Source organism: Trichoderma citrinoviride (assembly GCF_003025115.1).
Source record: "Trichoderma citrinoviride strain TUCIM 6016 unplaced genomic scaffold BBK36scaffold_9, whole genome shotgun sequence".
Taxonomy (NCBI): Eukaryota; Fungi; Ascomycota; class Sordariomycetes; order Hypocreales; family Hypocreaceae; genus Trichoderma; species Trichoderma citrinoviride.
This window is the reverse complement of record NW_020194717.1, coordinates 237,224-249,966: the sequence shown is the minus strand read 5'-3', so window position 1 is coordinate 249,966 and position 12,743 is coordinate 237,224. Positions and strand designations below refer to the sequence as shown.

Sequence of the window (12,743 nt, the reverse complement as noted above, 5' to 3'; positions counted from 1 at the left end):
GGCTTTGCTGGTGGTTTCGCGGAAGAGAGCCTTGTTGGAGTACGAAGTACTGCGTTGCTGGTGAGGCAGGTAGCGACGCTGGTCGAGGCGGCGTTCCGTTTCGTGGCTCGAGGGGCACTCGCACACGCACACGCACACGCACACGCACACGCACACGCACACGCACAAGCTTCAGGCAGGCGATGCGCTGCGATGCGATGCGTCTCTGGCTCTGGTCGGGACTCTGCAGCTGCCGATGAAGCTGAAGCTGAAGCTGAATGGCAGTGGATCCGCCCAAGGTTGCAGAAGCTTGCTTGCGATGGCCAGGTCAAGAGGTTCGGGGGTGGAAGGTTGAGAGAGTACTTGGAGCCCAAGTCACTCGGTTGGTTTTTTTTTTCGGTTTTTTTTTCTGGGGGACAAGCCAGAATGTTTTGGCCTGCTGGGTCTTTTTGGGGGAAGGGGGGGAAGGGGAGAGAGAAAGTTGCGCGACCTGCGAGGGAGGCAAGCGGCCAGGATCAGTGACGAGGGCACGGGAAAAGCTTGGCGGCTGGTGGGGCAGGAGCCGAAGAGAAGAGAAAGAGGGGGCGTGTAGGAAGGCGGTTGGCCGGAGCAGGTACTGATACCACCCTGGCTGGGTTGCGCCATCACAGGCTGTTGAGGGCAGCGAAAGAGGGGGGGTCACTGTGCGGAGACGTACGTTATGTGAACGTAAATACTGTCTACTTCTCCCTGAGCATCGCACAAAGCACAGTGCCCGGACTCGAGCACCACGGGCGGGGCCTCTCTCGCAGCACGGGAGTCCGCAGCAGCTTGCGTGGCGCACGGGCCACCAGCGCTAGCCAGAGCCAGCAGCTGTACCACTACCTGCGCGCCAGGCGTGCAGGTACTGCGGGCTACGGGCACACGCAACGACGCAAGGCTCCGGCTGCCCAAGGCTGCCCTTGGCTGCTTTGCTTGGTGGCCCTGCTCGGCAACGCTGGAAGCAACGCACGGCTCGCCTGTACTGGTTCTTCCCAAACTGGAGCCTCCACGCTCGTACCAGTACCGTCACATCCGCAGACAAAGACATCGGCTGCTTCCTGGTGGAGCAGATGCTGGTGCGAACAGGTACTTCGTACGGAGACTGTCGCAGCTGTCGTCGCAGGTACTTTGGACAGGCACGGCGCAGGCAAGGACGGAACGCCGGTATTACAGGCACAACGCACGCACGATTCGCGATGCTGGAGCTGGAGTTGATGCGAAGTAGGCAATTCGTACTGTGACCGGCATCGGGAGATAGCGGCGAACAGCGCTTGCAGACCAACGAGTGCTGGTACTGTGCATTCTACTGTACGCTTACGGTACATGACGACGACCGTGAGCAAAACAGAGCAGCTTCCGACGAAAAGATGGAAAGAACCGTGGAAATGAACACCCACGCCAGGGAAGGGACGTTGGGAACTGCTGGGGCAGCGCATCCGGCCAATCAGGGCCCGGCTTCGGCACCGCGTTGGGGCCCGCTGATTGCCCTCGCGCCTTCCTGCACCAGCCACTCATTTCAACGTGCCTTGGTTTGCGGGCCAATGGCAAGCTCGCATCGCCTGTATCGGCCCTTGTAGCGGTACTTGTGCACGCAGGAGGCGTTCGCGTGCGTGATGGGAACCGGGGGGAGGGGGGTTCAGGGAGTACGAAGATTGCGAACTGCGACATGGCCGGCGGCTGCAGCAGCTCCTCCGTCTGGATCAGGTAACGAAGAGCCATGGCAGTACGAGCATGAGGTAGCGAGGTCGCGAGGTATGCGGTACCTGCGTGCCGAGTACTGGCACGGCGAGAGCGCAGCAACTGGCAAGACTCGCGCTCTCAGACACAGCGACAGTCCCTGTGCGACATGGACGGGCATCGCAGGTGGCACGAACCGACTGAGCCCTTGTGAAGCTGCTGATTCGGCGCGGACATCCTATCAATGGCCTCAGATGCCGGGCTTTAGGTACCAAGGCGTCTGTCTGCCTGCACCCGTGCGACGACCAGGTATCAAACTCGAGTTGCACAGCCGCCCGAGGGCTGAGGAGGCCTAATGCTGCTCGCGGCTTCGTATTCGGCGGCCATCACAAAGCAGCTGCGCGTTCCTGGCATCGCTCTTCGTCTCTATCTTCTCTCTGGCCTGACGCATTCTCTGTCTCCGGTTTCTTCTCTTCGAGGCACCGTCTCCAGCGCGCTCTCTCGCGCCTATTGCAGATGAGAAGAACATTCCCACCGTTCGCTTAAGCGGGCCAAGGACGGGCCTGTCGAATGACACGAATCTAATCTTGGAGCGAAGCCGAGAAAAGCGGGGATGACGATGTGAGCGAGAGTGAGTGAGTTGAGTGAGTGGGTGAGTGTGTGTGTGCTTCATAGCGGCCTGAGAGCCCCGGCTGGACATGCGTGAAATGCGACAGTACCATGTCATGTCCTGCCATGCCATGCAGCGAACAGGTGCCAGCAACGCTCCGGTGATACGCGATGGCCTCGTCTCTGGGGAACCCGGGAAAAACAGAGAAAAGGGGGAAAGGAGAGACGGACGCAGAGAAAGAGGCGGCCTTATGGACCGCCACAGCCTTGTCGATGAGCGAGCCCGGCTCGACATGGCAGGAAACAGAGCACAAGAACAAGGAAGGGTGCAAACACGATTCCATGCGCTACAGACACGACACGACACGGCACGGACACGGACACGGCACGGCACAGCATATGGCGTCTTGATGCCTCCTGTCTGGCCGTTGCACGGAATCACGACTTGCGGCAGAAGCATCAGCATCATCGTCAACATCATCAGCATCAACGGCGCTAGTAGCTCTTGGTAGGCATGGCCCGAGAAGCAGCTGCACCTTGTGCTCCCGGCCTTCCAGAATGTCCAACCCCTGCAGCGCCTCTCATGCGCGAACTGCAAATCGCCAATGCCATTTGCATCAACATGGACGGTCGACATGAGATTCTGCTAGCCTTGTCTGGCTGTACCTCGCCGAGCTGTACTCGATACCTCTGGCTCAACTCGAGGCTAGGGCCGCACCGCATCGCGGCTCCACAAGGCAAGGTACTCAATGCCTTGGTCAGATCCAGTGTCTGGACGTCGTTCACGTCTTTGGGTGACTTTGCCCAGATGTACCTGTGGAGGAGACACCGGTTGACGCTGGCATCGCTGTGGAAGCAGATCCGATTTGTTCTGGCCGGCGATGCTTCGATTCGAGCATGCCAGCGAGCGATCTCTGCAAGAGCTTGCATGTGCTCGTCCATGTCGGGTAGGGCTCGCTCGAGATGGAGTCTTACGAGCGCGGTATCAACGTGCAAGCGCACCGCCAGCGGCTGCATGTGCAAGTAGGTAAGGTCTGCAATTATATGCTATTAAGCTGCTGCGTCTTTCCGATGAGCTCCCAACCTCCGCTTTATTGCCATATGAGCGGAGCGGCGTGTGGCATCGCATGTCGGGTGTTTGGCTCTAATTCAACGGCAGGCCTAAACATATAAATCCCTGAGGCTGAGGTGGATTTACCCGGAACTCGAATGCACTGCCGTTCCAAGACAGCCGCAATGTCTACAGAAGTCCTTCAACATCAAGCCTCGATGGGATGCTATTTGACATTGGATGCTCGAGTATGCAGCTTTTTCTCGTTCCGTGATGGACGATGCCTGCATATCGGCCATGCAATGCAGGGTAGGCAGGCAGGCAGCCGCAGAGATTGGTGCTTCAGATATCTCCGCAAGTACGAGCTACATACGGCATGCATGTGTGTATGCATGATAAGGGATGAGATGCTTATGGGTAGGAGACTATCCTCCGTACTTGGTACACTCCGCGGTATTATGAAGTCGCACTCCACGAGCGATTCGGCGCTGCCTATAGACCTACTACTAGTATCATGCGGACACGCCACATAGAGTGCGAGCATGAAGTTGCAAATTACCCGGCCGTGAGCACCCAAGACATGCAGGCGCTCAAGATATCACATATAGTATAGTCGAAAACTGGTAGTAGTAGTACTAGTTTTGGCTGTGAGCATAGCAGCAGCTATTGGACGAAAGGGACAGGACAAAGACCATCTATAGGAGGGAAATATGACGAGAAAACGTGATGTATCACATCAAACGCCGCGGCGAGTCAGCCTTGGAGAATCGTGTACGGGTTATGAGTATGTGCTCACATCCTCGTGGTGAAGAGCCTTTGCTACGCTATTACGACCGTCTATTGCGTATCCTTGGATGAAGCATCAACTACCTGATCAAGACTGCACAAGGATACCTTTCTACCAGACAAAGGCTTCAGATATACCAGGAACTCAGGTACCTCGTTATGTCCGTACCGCAAGAAACTGAAAGTACTTCCTGTCCTCCGTACAGCTACATCTCCATGCGGAGGTTTCCATGTCGCCCTCGACGCACGTGGAAAGGGAGGCATAACCAGACATGTACTTGTACATGTTACCCCATCAAGACAACCGGAGGCTTCAGGATGTGATGATCTTCAAAGAAGTCCGGAACGAACCGAAAGCCGTTGGTCACAGCACAACCATGTGGCTAAAGCTCTTTACTGTAGAATTTCAAGTTCCCATGTTTGCCTCTTCTTGACGTGGCCTTTTTTCAAAACATGATTCTTACTTTTGTTGTGTGATTTTTCAGACTCCCCTATTTCTCCGGGTGACGAATGGTAGTCAGACGGCATGTCATACGATTTCCGGGCATATTATTCTCAGAGAGAGAGAGCCGGAGAATCCCCCTTGGGCTTCATTGGGCGGAAGGATTCGTGTGTTTGAAATGAGCCTTGTCTTCCGGCTGTGCCCGCTTTGGCTGGCTCTCTCTCAACTGGCTCATTGGCGGAGGCAGGTCTTACGATAGGGAACGGGAAGAGAGACATTTGAGAGAGACAATGTCTTGCATTGTGGCCGGGTTTATTGTGCGTATGTGTATGCGTACTGTATCAGACCTCTTCACATGCGGCGTTCTTCAGGGTCAGTGGTTGCATGTACTTGACCAGGACTGCATACCAGCCTCAAAATGGAGTTGTGGCAAGTATGAGTGCCCGAAGACCTGCTTGGCCTCCGAAACATTTCGGTATGTGAGCATAGGAACGAGTATGAAGAAGATAGGTTGTCACGTGTGATCCTTTAGTTGCCGTCAATCTTCCCGAACGCTTCTTTTCGGCCCCGAAGCAGCCCGTCTGAGTGGCGGTCCCAGGTGCGTTTCCAGTCTGCTCTTTTCAGTTTGCATTTATTGCGCCGGGGATTCGAAGAACAAAAGATGCTACAGTAACGTGGGATTTTGATAAAACGAAATCTTTGACGTGAAACGGTGCAGAAAAATGATAAAACATGTGAAGAAATCGACTGGGAGAGGAGCAGGAGGAGAGACGTCGCCGGGGGAGTTTCGCCAGTCGGTGTTAGCGCGTTTCGAGGGCAGGGTTGAAACGCGGCTGCATGATGCCGGCCGCTATCTGAGGCAGAGGCGATTCACCGGAAGGAGACTACATCCGAGAGGGAAGAAGGATGGGGGGAGAAGAGGATGAAGAAGAGAGGAGAGACGAGGTTTGTTTTGTATTATCTGGAGGCAGGAATCTGTGTTGAGTTGAATTGGGTTTTTGTTTGTTTACATAGGTACAGTTAGTAGTGTTCCAATCTTTACAGCTGAGGTGTTGTGGTTCGTCGTTGGGAGTTGTGAGGCTGGTTTGATGAGGGTGGGCCACTTACACTGCGACTTTGACTTGCTGTTTCTGTTCGACATTCTCTTTACAGTATATTACTACTTCCTCATCTGTTGTTTTTCTCATATTGCTGTTCCCGTCTAGATACTAGAGCATGGACCGTGCGAACATCCCAGTCAACCAGCGTTTAAGCACTGCTCCAAACCGCGGACCCATCTTGGGGAAGCCGGACCAGGGGGGAGGCGCCTATTGGTCCCTCTCTCTCTCTCTCTCTGCGCGCCCGCTATGCTCTGCTTTCCATCCTGGCAGTTCGCTTAGCTGGACAGCAAACAAGCAGCCAAGCCTCCTTGTTTCACGAATGGAAACAGGCTTCAAACGGCGACGTTTTGCTCCTTGCATCATGGGCGGCTGCGTTGAACGGTCTGGACCTCGAGGATGGATTGCGCTGGTTTTTTGATTTCTTGATAAGTGGGATTGTTCAGGAGATGTGCAGCGCGATTGAGTTGACATAGATGGTGATCTATGCAGCGCTTGCAGGAAGATGAAGATGTTGGTATACGGTATGTGGTAATCTAAGCGCGGGAGGTGGGATCAAACAGACTGTAAGACCCCCTGACCAGAGAGTTAAACAAGGTTTACCAAAGATGAAAAACAAAGATACTGCTCCAACGGTCGAAGCCAAGGTGTCACTATCGGATGATCGCTTTGACACTTGAAGCAAATCCCCACGACTCAAACGAATCCATCGCCATCGAAACAGCCACCGGCGCCACCCCACAAAACCGACCTCTGCAACTTGAGAAAAGACAAGCAAGTCTCAAAGCTCTCTCTCACCTTATACTAGACTAGTAGTCACCTCGTGATCCCAAGCTACTGATGCTATGTACTACGGAAGTCCTATGTCTCGACCTATATACTCTGACCTAGTACTGGGCCCCAAACACGGGCCTGCATCAATGTTTGAAATGTGTTTCTTGGTGGGCCGGCCCAAACCCAGCCCCCGGGCCCCAGCACCGAGGAAACAACCCGCCCGAGGAGAGGTGGTTATGCTTAGTTGGATTGTTTGAATCTGCTGTTACGGGAGTTGTCACAAGACGATTTGAGATCTCTTACTGAGCAAGTTCAGTCCGGTGTGGCCCCAGGGGGGGCCCCCGGGAGAGGGTCCCTGGTCTCCTGGTCCCCTGGCGGCGCCAGATCACATCGCTACCGCTAACTTGTAACCTGAGAAATCGAGGTTTCGTGGGTACACAACAGGCTAGATTTCTGCCAGGTTTTGAACTTTCTTGCTTAATTTGTTATTGCCAGTAACGCTGCTGTGTCGTGCGCATGTTTTATTCTCAGGCTCAACGGGCATTAATTATTCTTCTGTCACTACTTGTTAGAGTTGTGAGTGAAAAGAAGTTGAGTGAGCACGTTTTAATACTTGCTCACTCCCCCCCTCTCACCCCATGTCCGTCTCTTTTCCTCTCTTCTAATTCTCTCTCTCTCTCTCTCTCTCGCCCAGCATCCGAACTTCCTGTTTGTCGATGGTACATTGGCCGGGTCATTGTTTTCCATGTCACTTCATTTATAGACTTGGCTGTTTATGTGTTTCTGTCCTAATCTTGCCTCTGGGTTCTTTTCTCCTTTTCAATTCATCTATCTGCTCTTCCTCTCTCCCTTGTGGCTGGTTCACATTGCTTGAGATTTATTAAAACGTTCTGGAGGACACTCGACTCTTAATATCTTGCATTACTGGAACTCGAATTTATACACAACCGTCTGGACTGGGAGTTGCCGAAGAAGCTTAATACGCGTTACGATCACGAAGGATACCCCGACGACATCATCGCATAACCGATATACACCTACCTTACACCTGATAGAAGACACCACACACACACACACATACATACCATGACGGTGACAGGTTACATCCCCAAGAACGAGTTCGTCGAACGACACGAGCAGGGTGTCACCAAGGGCCGCAAGACAATCATGACGGGCGGAGGACGAGCCTGGAGCGAGGCCGAGGTAAGGAAGTCCAAGACGCCCCGTTGCTGGCAAACCAACAGAAAAGAGCTGACACAAAACGTCCGTCGTAGGAACAATACCTCGTCCGGACTCGCCTGCAAAAGGTGCCGTACAAGCAAATCGCGGCCAACCTCAAGAAGACGGAGCTCGCATGCCGGCTGCACTACCACCAGCTCACGCACAGCAGCGCGCGGCGCAGGCACTCCGTCTCCACGACGTCGCCCGTGTCGGCGTCGATGAGCAGCCGCCCGGCCGAGATGATGACGGTCACGATCCTCGGCGGCGCCGGGGCGGCGCACCACCATCATCGTTCGACGGGCTCCGTGTCGTCGTCGGCGGCGCACCGGAGGGCCGAGAGCTACAGCTCGACGTCGACGGCCTCGTCTGGGGACAACGTCCAGCTGCCGCGCATCGTCGACGCCTGGGCGTCGTCTCCTCCCACGCTGCCCGTCATCCTGCCGCGGCCGTCGTCCATGGTGGGTGAGACGGCAGGATCCCGCCCTCTGCCGCGGCTGCACGAGGAGCTGTGCCATCTGCCGCCTCCTCCTCACCAGCAGCAGCACCAGCAGTACTACCCATCTCAGCAACAACAACACCATCAGCATCATATGGAGAGGCCGGGCTTCCCCCTGCCGTCAACGTCGACGCACCCGCCCTCGCACGTCGACATCACCCGCCTGCACGCCCTGTACGACGTGCACCGCGACGCCTTCTGGCACGCCATCGCCCGGGACTACGGCTGGAACGCGTCGCCGGCGGTGCTGGAGAGCGCGTGGAGGGACAGCCAGCGCAAGGCGGCGGCGACGCCGGACCGGCCCATAACGCCCGAGGACAGCCCCGAGGCGCCGGCGAGGCGGGACAGCGTGGAGGACAGGACGAGCATAGCGTCGCTGTTGACGGACGCGTCGCCGAGTCGGTGGTGATGTGTGTGGTGAAGAAAAGTTGACGTTTCTTTTTTGCTGCGATTGTTTTGAGACTTTTTATTTATACCTATTATCATATATGTAATTCTTTCCTTTGTCGCTTCTTCAGTTCCTAGACTAGAGATGGGATTTGTTCATGGTATTTCTCCTTCACTTTTGCCTTTTATCTTTTGACTCTCTTGAAGATTTTTGCAGGAATGGTGGAGTGATGGGATCGGATAAGGGCAGACAGACAGAAACTGCCCCCAAGGTAGTTGGGCAATTGTTTTCCTACTCATTCTTACTCATCCCTTCTGGGCCCTTGTTTTGCGTTCTGAAGGTGAGGGCATATGAGTTTGACAGCTGGGGTTTCTGAAACGCGCTGCATGTTTTGCACGTTTGCGGCAGGGCGCTGGGCCGTGGATGGCGATTGGGGAGGGGGGAGTTTCTGGGGTTTGGGCGTTTGCTGAAACGGAGGAGCTGGAGGAGAAGTAGTACTAGATGGAGGGCTTTGATGGCAGTCAAAGTGCCCACAAGGTGGTTGAAGTAGAATATTGGGTTTACTTTCTCTGCAAGGCTGCCGGCATTGGATATAAAGTGACCGGCAGAGGAGGACGACGGGGAGAGTCCGCCGTATATGTATCCGCTTCCGATTGGCCAATTGCGGGTTTAGGCTAAACCCGAGTCAATGAAAATGAATGAAGACTCCATTCTGAGAGGCAAGGGAAGCGAGGAAGAAGCTCATCTGATCCAGCAGCAAGATCGTGTGCTATTCTGCTTGGCGGCCTCGTATAAGCCTCAGCAGCTCCGTCGTCGGCTGAACAAGGACCCGTTCTCTCGCTCAGAATGCCTTGTTAGCTCGCTGGTACTGGTAACAGTCGATCAATTACCTGATCAACCAGATTGCAAGCATCTCGCAGAAGAGCTGCGGCTAGAATGGGCTTTATTTCCATGCACATACTATACTGTAATGCCGGCGTTGATGCCGGTGTTGGGGTACGTACAGGTACCCCGTCGCGGGTGAGTAAAACGAGGGACGCGATTCGACGGCCGGATCGCTTTGAGCTTCGGCTGCTCCCCGCAAAAGAAGGGGTCCAGAGGGGACGAAGTACTATTAGTACTACTATAGGTACTATCTTGACTCGCTTGCTGCATAGAGTTTTGTACATATTAGGCTGAGTGTGGGAAAAGTACTGGGGCAGCAGTTGCTATAGTATTCTATATGATAGATCAGGATTGGTTGATCAAGTATCTATTAGCTACTGCGGTACGGTGTATTGTAAGCCGAGGGAGTTGAGAGTTTGGAACGATGACGGAGGAGTGCGGAGGCGGGAGTGGAGCCGGAGCTGGAGCTGGACGGAGGTTGAACAGCAGCTGTTTTGCTGTGTTTTTTTGTTCCAAACATCTTTTCTCTGTGTGTTGTTATCATATTGTTGTTGAGTTTCTGTGAGGGCGGACAGAGTCTGGTCGTTGAATTGGGTGAGTTGATGCATCTCTCTCTTCTCGTACTCCCTTGCCCTCGCTCTCGCGCAGCATACATGCACACAGTCGATCCCCGGTGACATCTTCACCACCTGATGCAACTTTCAATGGGGGATGGAGCAGAAGGAGGGGCATAAAGTAATAGCCCGACAGCCTCCGGAATCGCTCCCAACGACGGTCCGGAGCTGCAAGACGGGTTCGATCGAAGCCCCTTCCGTGGGGGACATCTGGGGAGACAAAGCAGAATCATGAATCAGCTGTTGTGATCCTCCCTCCTCTCTGCCTCGTCCTTCCCCAAAGTCTTCCTTTCTCATAAAAGAAGCAAAGCTTCCCCGCGGGGCATTCCTCTCTCTCCTCATCACCCCTCATTCTCTTAAACCCCCTCCTTCATTCCCTGTGCCGGAGCTTGCTTTTTCAACTTCACTAAAAGAGTAATTCCAACAGCAAAGAAAACCCACGTACACACAAAACACCAAAAGCAATGGCGTCGCAACAAGAAGCCTCCAGCACCGCCGAGCCGGCCTTTGATCCCAAGTCCTCCCCCGACTACCTCCAGTTCCCGTGTCTGCCCCCCGGAGGCCCGTTGAACCGCTGGTCACGGCGCATCACCAAGGACCATGACTTTCCCGGAGCACAGGTGCGTAAACTTTCAATTACAACCTCTACACATATATGATTCTGCCGAATTGGGTTACAGGAGATGAATGGGCGAGGCTGATGTGCAGTTGCAAAGGCTATGCTGTACGGCGCTGGAGTGCCGGACAAGGAGACGATGAAGACGGCGCCGCACGTCGGCATTGCGAGTGTCTGGTGGGAGGGAAATCCATGCAAGTACGTTGCTCCGCGAGATCTGTTGGATTTGATGAGAGCTTGAGGACTAATTGGGTTGGTGTTTTAGCACACATTGTAAGTGACGAGAATTCAGACGATGAGCCTCTCGGTCGAGCAGCTCCGAAGACGACGAGGACAAGACGAAACACGGACACATAAGACTTACACGTATCGCGCAGTGCTCGAGTTTGGCCAGATCGTCAAGCGAGCCGTCGAGAAGCAGGGCATGCTCGGCTGGCAGTTCAACACCGTCGGCGTGTCTGATGCCATCACCATGGGCGGCGACGGTCAGTATTATTCTCGCTAATAGACTCCTACCTATGTGAACAAGAAATCTTAACATCCCCCCCCCTCCCTCCCTAGGCATGCGCTTCTCCCTCCAGACCCGTGAGATCATCGCCGACTCCATCGAGTCCGTCACCTGCGCGCAGCACCACGACGCAAACATCTCCATCCCCGGCTGCGACAAGAACATGCCCGGCGTCGTCATGGCCGCCGCGCGCCACAACCGCCCCTTCATCATGATCTACGGCGGCACCATCCGCAAGGGCCACTCCAGCCTGCTCGAGCGCCAGATCAACATCTCGAGCTGCTACGAGGCCTCGGGCGCCTACCACTACGGCTCCCTCAAGGCAAAGACCAACCCGGACGCCCCCGGCCGCTCCAGCTCCGACGTCATGGACGACATCGAGCGCCACGCGTGTCCCGGCGCAGGCGCCTGCGGCGGCATGTACACGGCCAACACCATGGCCACGGCCATCGAGGCCATGGGCCTGACCCTGCCGGGCTCCTCGTCCTATCCCGCCGTCTCGCCCGAAAAGGCCCGCGAGTGTGAGCGCGCCGCAGAGGTCATCAAGGTCACCATGGAAAAGGACATTCGCCCGCGCGACCTGCTCACGCGCGCCGCCTTCGAAAACGCCCTCGTCCTGACCATGATCCTCGGCGGCTCGACAAACGGCGTGCTGCACTTCCTCGCCATGGCCAACACCGCCGACGTGCCCCTGACCATTGACGACGTCCAGCGCACCAGCGACCGCACGCCCTTCCTGGCCGACATCGCCCCCAGCGGCAAGTACCTCATGGAGGACCTCTACAAGGTCGGCGGCACGCCCTCGGTCCTCAAGATGCTCATCGCAAAGGGCCTCATCGACGGCTCCATCATGACCGTCACCGGCAAGACGCTCGCCGAAAACGTCGCCGACTGGCCCTCGCTCGAGCCCGGCCAGCAAATCATCCGCCCGCTCGAGGACCCCATCAAGGCCAGCGGCCACATCCGCATCCTCAAGGGCAACTTCGCGCCCGGCGGCGCCGTCGCCAAGATCACCGGCAAGGAGGGCCTGTCCTTCACCGGCAAGGCCCGCGTCTTCAACAAGGAGCACGAGCTCGACGCCGCGCTCATCGCCGGCAAAATCACCCGCGACGACGGCAACCTCGTGCTCATTGTGCGCTACGAGGGCCCCAAGGGCGGGCCGGGAATGCCCGAGCAGCTGCGCGCGTCCGCCATCATCATGGGCGCTGGCCTGAGCAACGTCGCCCTTGTCACCGACGGCCGGTACAGCGGCGCGTCCCACGGCTTCATCGTCGGCCACGTCGTGCCCGAGGCCGCCGTCGGAGGCCCCATTGCGTTGGTCCAGGATGGCGACGAGGTGACCATTGACGCCGTCACCAACAGGATCGACGTGGCCATTTCAGACGAGGAGATGGAGGAGAGGCGCAAGAAGTGGACGCCACCGGAGCCGCCGGTCAAGAGGGGCGTCTTGGCCAAGTATGCGCGACTGGTGGGCGATGCGAGCCACGGCGCGGTGACGGACAGATGGTGAAGATGATGCTGTATTCTCGATGAATGAAATGAACAAACAAGATCAAGTCGTAAGTGTGTCTGCTGCTGG

General features: G+C 55.9%; 3 protein-coding genes across 3 annotated transcripts; all 3 read left to right on the top strand.

Annotated features, from left to right (window-relative positions):
* Positions 1-2,396: 2,396 nt before the first annotated feature.
* On the top strand, positions 2,397-3,391 carry BBK36DRAFT_1204025 (hypothetical protein; the record flags this gene model as incomplete). Its single annotated transcript, XM_024897294.1, has 5 exons — positions 2,397-2,612; positions 2,741-2,784; positions 2,844-3,154; positions 3,238-3,313; positions 3,363-3,391. The coding sequence occupies exons 1-5, from the start codon at positions 2,458-2,460 to the stop codon at positions 3,389-3,391; spliced, it is 615 nt and encodes a 204-aa protein (XP_024748371.1). The 5' UTR covers positions 2,397-2,457.
* A 4,131-nt stretch (positions 3,392-7,522) lies between these two features.
* Positions 7,523-8,562, top strand: BBK36DRAFT_1142065 (hypothetical protein; the record flags this gene model as incomplete). Its single annotated transcript, XM_024893495.1, has 2 exons — positions 7,523-7,639; positions 7,711-8,562. 2 exons carry the CDS (start codon positions 7,523-7,525, stop codon positions 8,560-8,562), a joined length of 969 nt encoding a protein of 322 aa, XP_024748370.1.
* Positions 8,563-10,504: 1,942 nt separating this feature from the next.
* On the top strand, positions 10,505-12,683 carry BBK36DRAFT_1204016 (dehydratase; the record flags this gene model as incomplete). The annotated part of the gene is made up of 5 exons (XM_024897293.1): positions 10,505-10,660; positions 10,757-10,854; positions 10,922-10,929; positions 11,034-11,141; positions 11,218-12,683. 5 exons carry the CDS (start codon positions 10,505-10,507, stop codon positions 12,672-12,674), a joined length of 1,827 nt encoding a protein of 608 aa, XP_024748369.1. The 3' UTR covers positions 12,675-12,683.
* Positions 12,684-12,743: the final 60 nt, after the last annotated feature.